At 48.1% G+C, this 18,642-nt stretch overlaps 1 protein-coding gene across 2 annotated transcripts in view; it reads right to left on the bottom strand.

Moving 5' to 3' along the window:
- Nucleotides 1–7,310: 7,310 nt before the first annotated feature.
- Nucleotides 7,311–18,642, bottom strand: part of Grhl1 (grainyhead like transcription factor 1) — a 45,475-nt gene continuing 34,143 nt past the window's right edge. For both annotated transcript variants that reach the window (XM_051143970.1, XM_051143980.1), the window contains exons 10-16: nt 14,819–14,870; nt 14,276–14,415; nt 13,052–13,089; nt 10,756–10,847; nt 10,366–10,451; nt 8,957–9,021; nt 7,311–7,502 (exon numbers count right to left, since the gene is read on the bottom strand). In XM_051143970.1, coding sequence (XP_050999927.1) covers nt 7,388–7,502; nt 8,957–9,021; nt 10,366–10,451; nt 10,756–10,847; nt 13,052–13,089; nt 14,276–14,415; nt 14,819–14,870 — 588 coding nt within the window. In that variant the 3' untranslated portion in view covers nt 7,311–7,387. The remainder of the gene's footprint in view (nt 7,503–8,956; nt 9,022–10,365; nt 10,452–10,755; nt 10,848–13,051; nt 13,090–14,275; nt 14,416–14,818; nt 14,871–18,642) is intronic.

Raw genomic sequence — 18,642 nt, 5'->3', positions numbered from 1 at the left:
TCACAGGGCATTGGTGAGGGTGCTCCTCCCACAGGATGCCACACTAGAAAGCAGGAATGACTGCTTTTCCACAGCTGCATGGATGGAGCCCACTCATTAGCTCCCCTCCACCCCCACTATATACTGTAGCTCCTCACAGAGGCCATGTGATATGGTGTAGCTGGGTACTCAGGCAAGGGTCCATGACCTCCCCACTCTTCTGTGAGGAGAAATAAATAGACAATAAGCCCAGCTGGGTGGTCATTTAAGCATGGGCACAGCTGAGCTAGTGATGGCAGTTGCCTGTCACAGAGGACAGTCAAGTTTATCTCTATATAACCACATAAGGGTTATCGTCTATGGTCACGTCAAAGTGCGCATGCACGCGCTTGCGCCTACACACACACACACACACACACACACACACACACACACACACACACACACGAGTGAGAGTGTAAGGGGAAGGGGAGGTGGAAAAGGTAGAGCAGTGAGTGGTATAAGTGTTGGTCTGTGTTTGGAGGCCTGAGAACTTGGGGCAGGGGTATCTGAGGTCAGGAAATGAGGTGGATACAGCCGTCCAGGAGAGTGGATTTCCCTTTCCTTTACCTCTTGTTCTAAGGAGGCTCTCAGAGGGTTGGATGGTGCCAGCCCATGTTGGTGAGTGCTGCCTTCCTTATTGGGCCACTGATTCAAACACTAGGGGTGTGGGATGTGAATAGCTCCTGTTGTGTTTCAGACTGGCCTTGAGCTCACTGTGTACCAAGACTGACCTTGAACTGCCGATCTGCCTATCTTCACCTTCCAAATGCTGAGATCACAGGCAGGCCACCATATCCCCAAATGCTCATCTCTTCTAGAAATGTCACAGAGGCTGCCAGAAGCAATGTTTGGCCAGATCCCTGAGAATTCTTAGCCCCTGCCCACCTTTTGTCTGTTTAGTAACTGCACTCATCACCTTAACCATGCTTCATGTCCAGACAAGACATGCCTTTCTCAGACAGCCTGTATGCCCAGTCTCCTCCCTGGGCGAAGGTGACATCTTTGAGGCGTGTATAATCTCTTACTAATCCACAACTTAATCTACTATGATGTGAAGTGTGATTCTGAAATACTGACAAAAGTCACTATATTAGCTGGGAGGTGATGACACACACTTGGGAGGCAGAGGCACAGGTAGGTGAATCTTTTTAAGTTTGAGGCCAGCCTTGTCTACACAGAGAAACCCTTTCTCCAAAAACCAAAAACCAGGGCTAGAGAGATGGCTCAGAGGTTAAGAGCGCTGTTTGCCCTTCTAAAGGTCCCAAGTTCAATTCCCAGCAACCACATGGTGGTTCATGATCATCTGTAATGAGATCTGGCGGGCAGGCACACATGCGGGCAGAATACTGTATAAATAATAAATACATAATAATAATAATAATAATAATAATAATAAATATTATTAAAATAAAAAACAAAACAAACCCAACCAACCAACCAACCAAAAAAAAAAAAAAAAAACCCAAACCAAAACAAAAAACCCCCCCAAAACCCCAAAACCAACAACAGCAAAACAAACAAACCCCCAAAATCACTACATCTTACATTACATAGTTAGGGAATACGCAAGGAGAGTAAACAGAGATCCGCATAATACATGGATCTCCACACAGGTGTGTGTACAACAGTGAGGAGCTATGACTACCACAGCCCTCAGTTGGACTGGTCATAGGTGGTAGGTGGCATTTATAATCTACCTTCTATGTGTTCCGTATTCGTTCTGACTGAGCCACGTACCTCAACACTGTAGCATACCTTTTCCTCCTGAAGAGTCTGGACCTTTATAGTGGTTAACTCTTAATGCCCACTTGAAAGGCGTTAATGAGGTGAGTCACATCTAGGTGTGCCTGTGAGGACATTTTCAAAGAGCAATAACTGAGGGAAGAACCACCCAGAATGTGGTGGCTGCATGCATGGGCCGAGTGTCTGAGTGAAAACGGAGAGAGCCTGAGCATTCGTTCCCGCCTCAGCTTCTACAACCTCCCAGAAGTGAGGAAGCTCCTGCAACCACGTTTTCCTCACCATGGAGGACTGCATGCCCTCAAATGGGAGTCACAGCACATCTTCATCCCTGAGTTGTTAAGCTAAGTGTTTTTGCCACGGCGATGAGAAATTTGCTAACTCACCCGTCTAGTCCAGCCTGCCTCAAGCTGCTGCCCTCACTACCGGTTTCCTGCACCCTGGGTGCTACACTTGCTCCTCCTTCCACCTGCTACACAGCAGGCCAGTTTCTCCACGTGTGCTGGCTAGTCTTATGTCAACTTGACACACAAACTAGAGGTATCTGAAAAGGAGGAAACATCAATTGCAAAAATGCCTCCATAAAGCCGGGTGTGGTAGCACACGCCTGTAATCCTAAAACTTGGGAGGCAGGGGCAGGCAGATCTGTGAGCTCAAGGCCAGCTTGGTCTACAAAGGGAGTTCAGGACAGCCAGGGCTACACAGAGAAACACTATCTTGAAAAACCAAAAAAGGGAAAAAAAAATCCCTCCATAAGATCCAGCAGTAGGCATTTTCTTAGTGATTGATGGGAGAGAGCACAGTCCATTGTGGGTGGTGCCATGCTAGACTAAGAAAGCAGGCTGAGGGGGCTGGAGAGATGGTTCAGTGGTTAAGTGCACTGCCTGCTCTTCCAAAGGTCCTGAGTTCAATTCCCAGCAACCACATGGTGGCTCACAACCATCTATAATATGATCTGACACCCTCTTCTGCAGATAAAGCACTCATATACAATAAATAAATAAATAAATAAATAAATAAATAAATAAATAAATAAAAGAAAGCAGGCTGAGCAGGTCATGGGGAGCAAGCCAGCAAGCAAGCACTCCTCCATGGCCTCTTCATCAGCTCCAGCCTCCAGGTTCCTGCCCTGCTTGAGTTCCTGTCTCCTTCAGTGATGAACAGTGCTGTCAGGGTGTGAGCCAAATAAACCCTTTGCTCCCAAAATTGTTTTTGGTCATGCTGTTTCATAGCACAATGAGAACCCTAAAACACATGGTTATTTGGATCAATCAACCCAGGCCACTTCTTCCTAACTTTCCTCTCAGGTATGAGGGGCCCAAATGGTGGGCGGCAGCTGTCCTGTCAGCTCAATGGACTCCTGTATGTCTTGGTAGAAGCACCCTTGGCTTTGCATCTGAGACCTCCAGGTCAGCAGGGCAGAGAATAACAGAAACAGGCACAAAAATTTTGTTTTATTTTAAAATATTTTATTAAAAAAAAAAAAATCTGTGTGTGTGTCTGTGCATATGAGTGCAATTACCTGTAGAGGCCAGAAGAGGGTAGCAGATCCCTTGAAGCTGAAATTACCAGTGGTTGTAAGCTGCCCGTGTGGGTGCTGGGAACCAAATTTGGGCCCTTGGGAAGAGTGGTACACACTCCTGACTGCTGAGCCACCTCTCCAGTGAATTAGTCTCTTTTTTGAGACAGGATCTTGTAGCACAAGTTTGTCTATCCACGTAGCTGGGTCTCACCAACTCCTGACCCTCCCACCTCCTGAGTACGTGTGCCACCATGACTGGACAGAAAGCATTTTTTGGGGGAGGGGCCACATCACAGTGGTGCCATTGCCACTTCATCATTTGACTCCTGGATGGGAGGGGTCTGGGTATAGCAGGAACCTCAGCACCTGTCCCCATGTTGATCCAGACCAAATGCAGCTTTCTGGAGAACCTTAGCTCTGTAAGGACTACGTAGCCTTGTAATGGAGTCACCAAAGGGACAGTCCACAGTTTTATTAAGATAGCCCCTGGGACAGTGAGGAACTTGGCAAGACCTGAGAATTCTGTGAGCATGGGCTCACTAGAAGCCATCTATGGCTGTGAAGTGAGTGTTTTGGTCAGGGCAATGCTGCGGGGGACATCATGATACTGGACAGGGCAGTCTGCAAGTTGAAGGTGGTCGCTTACGCAGGCGCATTAATCATCAAGGAAGGTGAAGCAAATCCGGTGTTTGTCCCAGTAAGAGTCAAACATTGTCCTTCTATGATGGAAGATGGTGGTGTAGCATGGTTTAGTGCTGGCTTCTGTGTGTGGTTGACTGGGCCCTCAATAGTAGCCATAGCTGTATCAGCACTGGGGAGCGGAAGGCACCGCTGAGCCAATGTATAACCTCCATTTCCAGCACAGAGTATTTTGTTCAGGGCAGGTGGACACCACTGTGGGTGGGGAGGCCACCTCTCTCTAGCTTAGACATGTTCTCATTTCATAGTAGAGTCTCATGTTTCCCAAGCAATCTCCTTATATTAACAGCAGACATCCGGCATGCCTTTAAGGCACAAGATGAGGCTCTGCCTCTGATGTGCAGCCAGCGGCTCTGCTGCTGCAGGAGACACGGCTCCTGTCAGCCCAGCGTAAGGAGCTCTGAGTCTACATGGCTTCTGAACGGGGTCTCTGGATCCCAGAACACATCTCCCATCATTTAGTCTCTTAAGACCAGATTGAATATCATTCTACTTCTTGGCTTGTGCACTATCCGTCATCATATTCCCGTGGGAGTCAGAGTCACAAACAGCTCTGTATTTAGAAGCACGCACCCGCGTGTACAGCGTGAGCTTGTTTGTACACATGCCTAGTCACAGTTCATGCCCCCATCAGCATTCACTACAATGGGCATAGTGGTGGAGTCACTGACATCTTTAGCCCTAACCCCATTAGGGAGCCAACTCCAGAACATTTTCTCCCATAGGGCCTTCTCAGTGGGACTTGGGGCGTGGGTGTTAAACCCCCAGTCATCTTCTCGTAGAGCTATAATGCTCATTCTGGTAGCTGCCTGGATTTGTTGTTGTTTTGTTTTTTTGGTTCAGAGATTTGAAGGGGATAGTAGCTACAGGAGTTTGGGACCAGGGCTCCCATGCTTCGAGTTCAAGATCAGGATTCATGTGCTTAAGACCGAGGAGACCTGAACACAATCAGAGATCCCTTTTAAGGCTGAGTATTAACCCCCAGGAGGCTGAGGTCAGGGGTTAAAGTTTGTGTGCCCTGCTGGTGGCCCCTGCAGGGGGGATGCAGATGGCACCACATGGGAGGGTAGTCACACACTCCTTTCCTGGAGTACGTGGGGCCACAGAAACGAAGAAACAAGTCCAGCCTTTCATCACCCCCAAGGCACAGCTAGCTCTCCACATGCAGAGACCCGCCCAGCCTTCCTCTGCGACACCCTCCCACTACCTTTCCCTGAGTTGTTTCCTCACGTACTTGTGTTTTAGCCATCACTGTTCAAAAGACAGTTTTTACCTACTGTGTCATGTGGTCTAAGTCCTACCCAGGATTATTTCTGAGCTTAGAAATTCTACAAAACCCCTCTGCTTTAGTCTCAAAAGTGGCTGGGTTGCCTAAAGGTATGCATAGCTACCATTATAAGTTTCTTGAATATCTACCAAGTGATTGGTGTTGGTAGGGAGGCTGCTGGGTCCAAGATGTAAGTCAGAGCTGAGTGTGGAGGGAACAGAGGGTGGCATTGGAGAGGAAGGGCGCCCGTAGGGCCACTGCCATCAACTCTGGCTTCCCAAGCTGGACTTGGGCCACTGAGCCATCAGTAGCCCAGGCTGTGGGCACAGGCTGGACTTTGGACCTAAGGATGAAGATGGGAAAATGCACAGAAGTCACAGGAAATCTTCTGGGGGAGTTGCCTTCATTAATTGCACCGTGTTTACTTAAAAGCATCCTTTGCATGCGGTGGTGTGCGCACATGTAACCGCAGTGCGGAGGCACAAGGTTCTAAGCCAGCCTGAGCTTTAGAGAATGCTGAGCGTGGTGGTCATGCCTTTAATCCCCACACTGGAGGAGCACAGGCTACGTTTGACGCCAGTCTGGTCTACACAGCAAGTCCAGGTTAGTGAGGACAAAGAAAAAGGGTGGAGTGAAGGAGCCGCACTCAATAACGGGACTGACAGCTTTTGAAACAGACATATAAAATTCAATCCCTTTGGCTGAAAACACATGTTTAAAGGTACAATCAAAACAAGTAAAACTGATTTCATAAAACAAAATATAAAATATTATCATATGACCCGTATCCCGTATCTTAGAAAACCAGCCATTTTGTTCACGTACTTCATTAGAGCATTCTTACCTACGTATACAGCTAACAGTCCTACTCAAACACATGACCTACAACCTACGCTAGCTCCCTGAACCTAAAGAGACCCGCAATTGTATTTCTGTTACAGGATTCATTATAAAATTACATTGTAGTGTTTTTAAAAAATACTTAAGTGTGTACAAAATATCCCCCTGCCACAGTAATGTAAATCCATGAATGCTTTCTAGTTAAAACACACGGTAGCTGACACTTGGAAGCTCCAAAACATGGTACTTGTACAGTTGGCGCATTTTGCTTTGTATTGCTGGCTCATGATGACAGCTGTGACTCTGCATGGGCACAGCTGGCTGACACCTGCACATACACCTCATAGAGTAGCTGCAGTCCAGTCTCCCATTAGCTCCACTCAGGGTGCAGAAACCCACAGGATGACGATATTCTCAAAAGCAGACGGCTCTGCTGCATGCGATGCCTTTTTGCTATGCTAGGGAACACTTGCTTGTGTTTGGGAAAACAACCTTCTACCTGCTTGGTTCATATTATTCAAAATAACTTAACCTCTTCTCTAAGGGAGGGTTTTCAAGGTAGGTCTTCTTGCTTGCCTTCCCTATCTGTACACAGATACTGTATTTATATATTATATATTTATATCAGACACATATGTACACATTTACAGGCAGACCTTCAAAAAGATATTGCACGTATATACAACGCAGCTTTAGCTGAGCTAACTTCACACTGTCACCCACTACGTTCTTCATGAGAAAGGCAGTCAATATGTCCGAAGGAAGTTGCAAGCGAAGTTTCCAGTAATGCACCCTATTTAGTAAACACTGGAGGGGGAAGAGGTGGACGGAGCGGGCTCAGTCCTTTATTGCTCAGGGCTGGGCCCACTCCCCAAGGCAGTTGGGATTAGACTGAGGTCAGGCAAGAATGCAAAATTCTCAAAGACAAGCTATTGCCTCCTCGTCTCGCGCCAGCCAGCAGCCCACCGCAATCATGGACACAGGCAGATTTTGAGAAGTAATACAGCAGATAACCCAAAGGTTCCCACTGTCTGTTACATCCGGTACAAAGTTCTCCCGCTTCGCTTTCTACCCACATCAGAAATTCAAACAACGATCACAACACATGGATTTCTATCACACGGAAAACACCAACACAGTACATTACACGCAGTGCCATCTCCTACATGAAAGGTTCCTTCCCTGATACTTAAGGCGTCTGCAGGGTGGGTGCCCGGGCTCCTCAGCTGGCCAAAGTATAAGATCTACAGAACACTTTCACTGAACTCCCACACCTGGGGCTGCAGTGCCCCACCACCTTAGATCTCTGTCAGGGTGAGCTTGTACGACCCTCCGGCTTCTTCGATCTGCAGCTGGAAGGTGTCTTCATTGGAGTAGTGTTTTACAATGTTGTCATCCATGTTCACCAGGATCCTGGACAAAGACAGGGCGTGAGTCGCCACCACCCCACTTGGCTGTGGCGCTAGGCTTGGGTTTGCTGGGCAGTGACATGAGGGGACATTGTTTACACCCTCCTATGCTGCAGCTGCCTTATCCAGAAGGTGGCAAGGACCAGTGAGAACTGGGTAGCGGGGGAGCCAAGTAAAGGGTCCCAGCGGTGGAAGGGGGTGCCAGGCAGGAAACACTGCCTGTTTTATCACTTCTGGCCTAGCGTGTTCACTCACTAAATGGTACCTGATGTGGAAAAACGAACCCACAGAGGATCTTAGACAGACTCAGGAGAGCCATCTCCATAAAGTCACAGCCTCCTGACCAATTACCCTTCTTGGAAGTTTAAACAAAGTAGTTAGGTTTAACCCTTCCCATTAGATTCATCTAGAAAATCCCAACTAGTATTTGGTTTAGAAATAAGACAAAAAAGTCTTATACTATGTACTCTCTTACCTCTGCCAGAGAGCAGACACTTCAAGCAAAACAGAACTAAAAATAGTAAGTTCTGGGGCCAGCAAGATGGCTCAGCAGGTAAAGGTGCTTGCGGCCAAGCATGGTGACCTGTGTTCTATCCTTGCTACCTACATGGTAGGAGAGAACTGACTCCTGAAAGTTGTCCTTTGACCTTCACAAGTGCATTGTGGCATGGATACACACACACACACACACACACACACACACACACACACACACATACACACACACACACACGTAAATAAATAAAATATAGTAAGAATTAATTTCTAGACAGGAAGCAATTTTCTATAGCTTGAAAATCCAGGCCAGGGTAGGGGGCTCAAGAAGAAAAGGAAAAGGCTTTGGGGTCAGTCAAAACTGGTTTGAATCACAGCTGCACACCACCAACCATGTGAACACAGACAAGCCCCTACCTTCTTCAAGTCTCAACACTACAACCCAGCTCACCACCAAGTGAAAACTATGTGAGAGGCATAGTGGGTCAGCCTAGCACCTGGCTGGGGACGGGCCTGGAGGGCCCTGACACCCTCAGTCAGGTTTACCACACTCCCAGGACTGTGGAGCCACCTCAGGGCTCACAGGCACGGGAAGGGCAAACACACACTTGTGTTTTCTTTGAAAAAAAAAAAAAAAAAAAAGCATCTTCAAAGGAAGGTCAATTTTAAGTAAATAATTTAGCAAGGAAAAGAAAGTGAGGCATGGTGTTTCACACCTACACTCCCTGCACTGGGGAGGTTGAGGCAGGAGAACTGCCATGAGTTCGGAGTCAGCCTGGGCTACAGAGTGCGACCCTGACTCACCCTTCCACTTCCTCCCACACAAACGAATGAAAGCAGAGGCCCCAGCTTTAATGCTTGCGTTGTTGTGGCTGCTTCCGGAGAGGGTGGCGCTGAAAGCGTGCCATTCCAGTGCTAGAATGCCTGTTCCCAGGGGTACACAGCACACTTGTCATTACTCACCCTTTTTTGCACTTCTTAAATATTTTCCCAATCTTGTCATGGGGGACATCATACTTGTCTGAGATCTAGAAGAACAGAGAATAAAATGGCCACAATTACTTCCATCTTTTCATTTTACCTTGTTTTTTTTTAAGATTTATTTTTATTGATGTGTATACTTGGATATATATGTTTATTAATTTAAAAATTATGTGTGTGTTTTGTCTGTGCACCACATGATACCTGGTACCTGTGGAAGCCAGAAGAGTGTGCTGGGAATTGAACCCATGTCTTCTCAAAGAGCAGCCAGAGCTCTTAACCACTGAGCCATCTCTTTAGTCTATGTTGTACGTGCCCCCCAGCGTGTGTGTGTGTGTGTGTGTGTGTGTGTGTGTGTGTGTGTGTTTACACACGCACATTTACGTTTTGTTTTTGTTTCATTGAGACAGGAGTTCTCTGTTTAACAACCCTGGCTGTCCTGGAACTCACACCGTCTTACTGTAGCCTAGGCTGGCCTCAAACTCCAAATTTCTGTCTCAGCATCCTTTTTTGTTTTGTTTTGTTTTTCCCCTTCTATGTATCAGTCCTGGTCATCCTAGAACTTACTCTGTAGACCAGGCTGGCCTCAAACTTACAGAGATATGCCTGCCTCTGCCTCCCTGAGTGCTGGGAGTAAAGGTATGAGGCATCATGTCTTCCAGGCTCCTGTTTTTAACAAGACACTGGAAGAAGGGAGCTGGTATTTCCCTGATTAATTCAGATGTCAACAAGTCAACTGACTGAAATAAACATCCATAGCCAGGCCCACGTGAGCAGATGATAGGGTGAGGACTGGTTTTGTGATTCAGGGGCCTGTGTCCACAGCGCAGCACTGGTTCCCTGTGACAACCCCGTCGTTTGTTCTGCCCCACCTGGAGCCAGCACTGCTTCAGCTTTGCCCACTCAAGCCCCAGGGCACACCAGGCCTATTCTGAGCAGTTCACGGTGCTGGTCTGAGAATTGACGTGCATCATCCTTGAGAGGCATGGGCACACCACACAGGCACTAACAGAGTCATCTTTAAGGAATGCAAAAGCCAAACTGTCAACTTCCAAGTGGTTTGCTACATGAATTTTCTTTTTAATCAAGAATATAAAAGTTAAACTTTCCCCTAGGCCATTACAAATTCAGGCAGCAGAAGAGACATGACAAAGTGATCCACCTACCAACTCCAGGCCGGTCACAGGGACAAGAGAGACCCGCAGTCAAGCGAGGACACCCAAGGCAGGTCAAATGCAGGCACAGCTACAAGCATACAGAAAGCATGGCTGGGAAAAAGAGGTCAAGGTTCCAGCGTGACAGAGGAATTGGGTTGGCTTATAAAATGCTTCAGCGGGGTGCTACGAGGCCCTCTTTGTTTTTACAGAGACTATGGCGGGTGTCCTACTTACTGCCTCCATCAGGCCCTTCAAAGATGGCGTCTTGAGCATCAGGGCATCGAAGACTTCTTCTGACTCCTTCCGGATGTAGAGCAGCACTGTGGGTGGTTTGCAGGGAGAGAAACAGTAAATTACATGAGCACAACAGGAAAACAGATCACAGGTCCTAGTTTAGACAGTCAGACACAGTCCTTTGAGGGGTAGTAATACACACCACCACAGCGTGAGCCCTAGGACCTAGCTGCAGCTTCTCCTGAACATTGGGCTTCCCCCACACTCGGAGAGGTGGTGGCCCGAGGGTGACCATGCAGGGGTGAAGCAAGATAGGTCACATTCAGGAGCTCACTGCTGGCTTAGCATTCTTGTTTGTCACGGGGGCGGGGGTGTGTGGAGGCAACACACCTCTCTTGGGCTCTTCTGTCCGGGTCAGCTTAGCAGGTGGAGGAACTACAAAGTCATCTTCGGTTCCGAACGGCCCCCTTTTCAAGACAGACCTGTGGGTGAGCCAAAGACAGTTGGGTCAGCAGCTTAGACTCCAGTTAATTATGCGAGCAGAAGGAGTTTTTTTTTTTTTTTTTTTTTTTTTAAAGAGCTGTTGCTGCACTTTACCCTCAAACTCCTTTCATTCTTTATGTGGTCCAGGCCAGATGCCGGCCAGGGCAGGGCTCATTAGCGGCAGGGCTAGGGCCACCCACATAACATGCTGGACATCATCCGTTGCTGGACATCCTTCCACTAACTCAGCACTGGGTAGGAAAACACAAGGGCTGCGACAGAAGATGAGCTTAGGCAGGAAGGCTGCCTCCTTTGTTCAGCCTTAAGGAATCATGGGTTTTATGTCACAGGTCAGAGGGAATCTCTCCAAGTTTTGTCAGGTGGGCAGCTGTGCTAACATATGTGGCCTATGCTGCCAGGAATTCCAGGCCCACAGGTAGGACAGCTTATTAGAGGGCTTGAGTGACAACCACAGTGTAGCGTCTAAAGGCTTAACATAACTGTGGTGTCCATGGAAACAGCAGGGGAGAGTGGACAAGGAGCACGAGAGGAGAGTGCACAGGTCTGAACCAGCGCTGGCAAAGGCATGTATTCCGGGGAGGGTCTGTGTGGGGAAAGCGAAGGAACAGACGAGCAGAAATAAGGGCAGCAAGTGCTTATTCAGAGCAAGCTGGAAAGCAGCAGTGCACCTCAGCTCCTCGCTTGTTCGCAGCAGGCACTCAGTGAAGGTGTCTGCAGGAGCCATGTCTGAAACACTGAAAATGGAACCGGCAGCGCAGGCCTAGAGGGCGGACGAGGGACAGCTGGCAACAAATGTGTGCTGGGACTGGGCCAGAGAGGAGGGGAAGCAAAACCAGTACCCAAAAAGCCAGGCATGGGGGTGTGTGCCTGCAATGCCAGTACTCAGAAACCCGAGGCAGGAAGAGCTTATGAGCTGCAGTCCAGGCTGGGCTACACAGTGAGTCCTAGGCTAGCCTGGGCCAGGGGGCAGCCCTGTCTCAAAAGCCAAAACCAAAACTGAGGTGACAGAAGAGAGGGCAAGGGATGGAGCTGACAGTTGGGTGTTCCACCTCCATGCACTTCTGTGTGAGGAGAAAACGTAATTACTAAGGCAGGCTCTATTATTTCTTCATCATTTAGCCTCAGAGCAGCCATGGCAGATGAGCCAGGCTGGGTCTGCTGTGTTCATTCTAACAGCAGGGGCTGCTGGGTACACAGGCCAAGAGGGTAGGCAGCCTATTTAGAGAGGTGCACTAAGACCAGAGGGACGTCTAGGGCCCCTGACTTGGATTCTACACACTGTCTCCCTTATGGGGAACCAGCACTTAGAGGGTAAGACACTGGCTCTGTGGCTGGACAAGGAAAACACTGGCACTGAATATAAGTCGAAAGGACCAGGGGCTGCTCCGAGGGATTACAGCCCCACGGTAACAGAGGCAACCAGGGGATTCCTGGGAGGGGCAGTGAGAAACGGAGTCCTGCACTGATGTAAATTAATGAGTACATTGGAAGTCTGGAGGGCAATGAGATAGGGCATTACAGGGCACAGTGCACTGTCTCCGCAGCACACGAGACAAAAGGGAAGACATTTAAGCAGAGAGGCTCAGTCATGTGGTCGCTGTGGGCACAGGAATGAGATAAACCGAGCTGGATGCCAAGGGAAGGAAATGTCAGAGGACAGTGTTGCCGATATGCACAGCAGAGAGCATGGCGAGGCCTCAACTGAAGATGCCCCGGAAGGCAGGTGAAACTCAGGTGGTTAGGGAGACACCGCCTTGGGAGGCTCTGATGGATCCGGCCTCGCATAACGGTGTTACTGTACAGCCAGTGAGAGGCAGCGTGTTCCCTTCCACACTGTGGGATCCACGTGAGGTCCTTGTTTATAGGAGACAGGCACCTGATCTTCAGGAATAGTGGGCTCTGGGCCAGCTCTTTAGTCTTTTATTGGAAATGGGGTCTTGCTATGACATGCTGGTCAAGAACTCACTGTGTTTAGGCCAGGATGGCCTCAAATTCACATCCTCCTGCCTCAGTCTCAAAAGCGCTAGAATGGCAGGTGCCCCCGACACCTGGCTGAGAGACTGAGCTTAAACAGCTTGGAGAGGAATAAGTTCCTTGTATTATATCTCTATGTGTTTGGTAAATTTGAGAGTATTTCAAAACAAAATGAGTTTATTAGAGTAAAACAAAGCGGGAAGCTTACCCTTCGCCTTCCAGTTCTTCGGAGGGGAGGGAAAGCACCTAAGAAGAAACACACATTCAGATTGTTTTCCAAACACGTCCAGATATCAGACGATAAGCAAATTAGTCCTCAAATGGAGATGATTTGAGTGTGACAGTCTAACACCAAGCCCTTCTTCTGAGAGGCCCAATCCTGTAGCCATATCTTTTGACATCAGATTTTTACAGCTTTCTTGGACTCCACTGACTCAGGCTGGTCTCTGTGGCCTCTGGACCAAACCTGTTGGAGGCTGGCTGACATAAGCACTTAGTGAGAGGGTGTCCCGCGCATTCCTTCACCCACGCTACGTGGCTGCTTCTGCAGCAGAACGGCAGAATGAAAGAGCCCACCAGAGATGAAGTAGACTGGCAAGTCTGAGACATTCACTGGTACCCCGCCCTTCACAGAAAAGCTTGCTGACTCCAGCTCTACCTGGGGCTGTTCACTAGAATCGGAGTCTTGGTGACACCTCTGAAAATGCACTAGTCCTTACAAATCTGTCCTGTGGGCGCATGGCAGGATCTCTTTTGCATTATTTACATGACGTCAGTATAAAAAGAAAAGCCACATTTTCTTGAAACTCTTGTACCACAAAGCAGGATGTGCCTAGTTTTTAAATATGGCATGAGTTGGCCGGGAGGTGGTGGCACATGTCTTTAATCCCAGCACTTGGGAGGCAGAAGCAGGCGGATCTCTGAGTTCAAGTCCAGCCTGGTCTACAGAGTGAGTTCCAGGACAGTCAGGTCTACACAGAGAAACCCTATTTCAAAAAACCAAAATAATAATAATAATAATAATAATAATAATAATAATAATAATAATAATAATAATAATAGAAATAGCCTGAGTTGCTAAGACATGGCTGTAGGGCACATATTGATTACATCCAGTAATGGGGACTACTAGAAGGGAGCCTTCAGACACAAGTGTTATCCAAGCTAAACTTACAAGACCACAGACCCAAACTCCAAAATGATGCTATTTTCAACACCTTTAAATGAGCTCCAACAGGAAAGACTACAAGTGGAACTGAGGTGACAGGTCCAGCATTGCATCTTGGGAATGGGTATCACATCACTGGCTCACCATTCCAGAGAGCTCACTGATTGGTCAAGGGCCACTACAGCCTGACGATAAAAAATGCCAAGGAGTTTCTGTTTCTTTTTGCCAAGCTTCGCAGCCTCTCCCTGGAGGCTGGTTACCTACATGACTGCCCCGTTGCAGGTTGGTAAAATGCACGTCAGGAATGAAAAGGACAGGCTGAGTGTCGAGATCCAGGAAGGGCTTGAACACTGTGATGTCCGTCCGTTTGTGTGAGGGGAGCAGTTGCACTTTAACATCAGACACTGGGGAGAAAAAACAGAAGCCACCAAGAAATTATCATTATTGGCTGCCAGGGTGTGGTGGTGCATGTCTTCAATCCCAGCACTTGGGAGGTAGAGGCAGGCCCATCTCTATGACTTGGAGGCCAGCCTGGTCTACATAGTGAGCTAGAACCAGCATCCAAATCAGCCTGAGCAGAGGATAACCCCCGGCACTGGCCTGCACCTCTGCGAGCAGGTGCTGGTGAAGGCTTCAGCACTGGCCCCGCACAGCAGCAGAGCCACAGGGCTTGCCATGCTAGCCCCACTCCAAGTCCCCCCTTCCCCCTCCTGGTCCAGCCTGCATTCTGCAGGTCCAGGCTGTGGCTGGCAGGACACATGTGGCCACCATCAGGCATTCCCTGGGATCTGAGGTTAGAGCACTTGCCTTTTCTCTTGCTTTGTTTTCGTTCTTCGTCCCTGATTTTCCGCTCAGCTCCCTGCAGGCAAAGGAAACGAGAGTCTGCGGGTCAGGTCTTCTGGGAATTACTCAGCTCTCTTGTCTCTGGAAGTGAGCACCGCCATGGGCTTGCCACATCCATTTCCTCTTAGAAGCCCACTCCTCTCACTGCAGTACATCGTAAGCACGGATAGAAGCATCTCATGGAAACCCTTCCTATGACTAACATATCTAATAACATTTTTATAAATTCTTAACATCATCTCTAAGTACATGAAGTCCATCACAGGGAACATTTATTCTAAACACTAATACAGTGAACTTCTTCTTCATAACAAATGTGGCTGGGTTAAAGGTGAAGCTCAGGGAACCTGCTAGCACCCCACACTGCCCATCAAGGTGTGGCTGCCTTCTGCTTTCTCTATTTCATAGAAAAGGACCATGAAAGAAAAGATAAAATTTGGCCCTGTGAATATTCCCTGGGTGGCCAATGTTATCACAGAGAGGGGTGGATCTGTGCAAAGCCATCGTGCCCTTGAGTGACAGACACAATCAGATGTCACGAGGGGTCTTTGCACTCTGTGTCCTGTAAAAGGATTTATTCGTGCCATGTATATCAACTGTGGAGTGGCAGTGTCATACACCTGAACCCACAGACATATTCACAAAAACTTTACCAGTAAAACCATGGCCTGAAATGAGATACCATCCAACACACTAAAATGTAACACTGAATCACTCTGCTGTGTTCAGTGATAATGTCTCCGGTGATGCGGACGACTTTACAGTTGCCCAGGGAGGTAGGAACTGTTGGCTTACGTTTCTGTTGACTATACTCCCTGACAGGAAGGAGGAAGTGGAAGGCCTCTCACTGATCTTTGGCATCATTACACGATAAGGAGCAGGTATAAAAACAGACCACAAAACCTCTTCCTGCTCTAGAAGGCGCTAACACACGGCAGGGTGGATGTGCAGCCTGCTTGTAATTGCCATATACAGGGCTGGAGTGATGGCTCAGCAGGTAAAGCGCTTGAGTTCAGGTCCTAACACCCATGTCAACTGTGGGAGGGTACTGCAGCGCTGTCTACGAAACACCCGTGTCAACTGTGGGTGGGCACTGCAGCCCTGCCTATAATCTCAGGGAGCAGAAGGCAGGGTCCCTGCGTCCCTGCAGTAAGCTGGCTAGCTAGAGCTGCCATATTGGTGGTGTGGTTCAAATGAGAGACCCTGCCTCAATGTATATGGAGAGTAAAGGGAGCCATGCAACGTCAGATGCCAGCCTCTCCACACATCCATACATACACAGCCCCTCACATGAGCATTCACATGCAAATAAACATGCATATACACATACATATAAGATAATTGCTATGTGCTACTGACACCGATTCCCTGATACAGAGAAGCAGGCTGTGTGCCCAGCCCCGTGCCAATCCAGAACAAAGCCGTGTGGCTCCCAGTGCCTTCTAACAACATAACCTCACCTCTGCCGCAAAGGTAGCTTCACCAATGTACTATCTGTCCTATCCAGAAATAAGGGTCGGAATAAGGAACTCAGGCTCCTGCCAAGATGAAGACTCATGCTACCCTGAAATGGCAGAGACCTGCTAAACTCAGGAGCCAAGGATTCTGATGGCCACTGCAGGACAGGAGGGGGCAGGGCAGGCCCTTCAGCTGCAGGCCTTGGTGCCTTCTGGGACCCAGCTGAAGGAGGAGGAGGATGAGGAGGAGGAAGAGGAGAACAAAACACCAAGGACACTCAGCTCAGAAAGCTCAGCAGCCTCCAGGTACACAGGTGCATAGAGGTTACTCCAAACGGAGAACACACTGCTAACAGAGAAACACCCCCAAGATGCACCTCGGGTAAACATACTGTCTGTTCCCACCAATTGGACTGGAAAAATGTTCCTCTCATGGGGTCCTGAGCCAACACACAGGAAAATCCTGCTCAGTGGTGCAGAGTGATTGGTCTGACACAGTGTGGCTTGAGAGTCACCTGTCAAACCATGAGATGACATCTGAACGAAGCAAACTGTTTCCAAGAAACTTGATGAGGTCTCAGGACAAATCTGAGGAAGAGTCCTAGGAATTAAAACTCACTCAGCCCCTACCAAGGCAAATGCTCTGTAGCCAGCAAGGCAGCCAGGCAATCCCCAAACGGAGGAAATCACAGCACCGAGGGGAGCCCAGACGCAAGTGCCAGGTGGAGACATATGGAGTCCATAGTATAACTTTATCCAGTATGTTCAAAGGCTATGGAAAAACTACGCCTGGCTTGGAGTGGCTCAGAAGGACAGCAGCTGCCTAGTGGGCACGAGACCCTGTGTTTGCTGCCCAGGACCACAGCAGGGACCACCCAAACAACAGCATTACTATCAACAGCAAAACCAAACCACTGCTTGCTAAGTAGATGAAAATGCCAATGGACGGAGTTCAACAGTTCAGACCTAGTCATGGATCAGTGAACCTAGGTTGATGGAAACTATCTAAAATGAAGTAAGAAAAAAAAAAAAAAATCAAACAACGACAACAGGCAATCAGTGAAACTCAAAGCTCCTCATAGATGCAACTGGAGACACAGAGGGGACAGAGCAGGCAGGTCCGGAGAAACAATGGCCAGACATGTTCCAAAACCAATGACAGCTGTAAGAACACAACACTCAGCAAACTCAAGAACGTGGAACGTCATCAGACTAAAATGTTCACCATCAGTGGGAGAGAAAAGTCTTGGTAAGAACTACAGAAAGATAGCTCTTACGCACAGAAAAGACCTGGCTAGTTGCAGCCTTGTCAACAGCACCAGCTGCAAATCTGTACAAATCCATGTGAACCTGACACACAGCACAAGAGCTTAAGGTGCAATGAGCACTTCTCATGCAGGACAATCGTAGGATTCACTCCCAGTTCACACACACTACAAGTTGCTAAAGGACGTTCTGGGATGGTCTGGGGACCATCTGACCATCAGGTCTTTGGACTTTCTCTCTCATCATCGCCTGCTGGGAATGTGCAGGGCTTGTCCCAAACATCGGCTTAACGAGCCTGTTGCCTGTTGGGGCTAAGATGACTATGACCCTGATGAAGAGACTCAATCTGGGGGAATGTCAGTGAGATAGTGGCACAGACCCTAAGCCAGCACTAAGGGGAACAGGAGGCTCAGGAGTTCAAGATCATTCTTGCCTCTATAACAAGCATGAACTACATATGACAGGGTCTCAGAGCCCGGAAGGATAAGCCAGGGAGACATACAAGCTTATGGAAAAATCATTCACCCAAGTTCCATTGGTTAGAAATCCAAGTTTTGCCCCTATTTTCTCTACAAATGTGCTGAGTGGTTACTGCTCCTGAAGGACAAAAAGTTGTCATTTATCAAATGACATTATAAGCTAAGTAGCTCATAACAAAGAGACAACAAAGCACAACTTCCTTAGAAAAAAAATGTACGTTGATATATCAAAGGATACCCCAAAGTGTCTCACTTCTAGTTTATGACTACAAGTGGTGACCAGACTCATAAACCAAGAGTTCTGAGAGCCAGGAGAAGGCAAGTGAAAGGCACCAAATGACAAGTGGGTCAGCCTCATAGAGGACAGAGTCAGGGGTGCAGGTGAGCAGCCAGAAGCTGAGGCAGCTCCAATTTGCAGAGGCCTTATAAAAAAAATAAGCCTTCATGACACTCAAAAAAAATGAAAGCATGCATTCTCAAGAGTGCTCAGGGAAATAGTCAGAAAAGATTTAACAGAAACATCAGATGTGGGGGAAAATGTCTGAATAAAACTGCAATTTCTACAGTATTATAAAAAGAACACAAA

This window comes from Acomys russatus, chromosome 1, assembly GCF_903995435.1.
Source record: "Acomys russatus chromosome 1, mAcoRus1.1, whole genome shotgun sequence".
Classification (NCBI taxonomy): Eukaryota; Metazoa; Chordata; class Mammalia; order Rodentia; family Muridae; genus Acomys; species Acomys russatus.
This window is presented reverse-complemented; position numbering and strand designations above follow the sequence as displayed.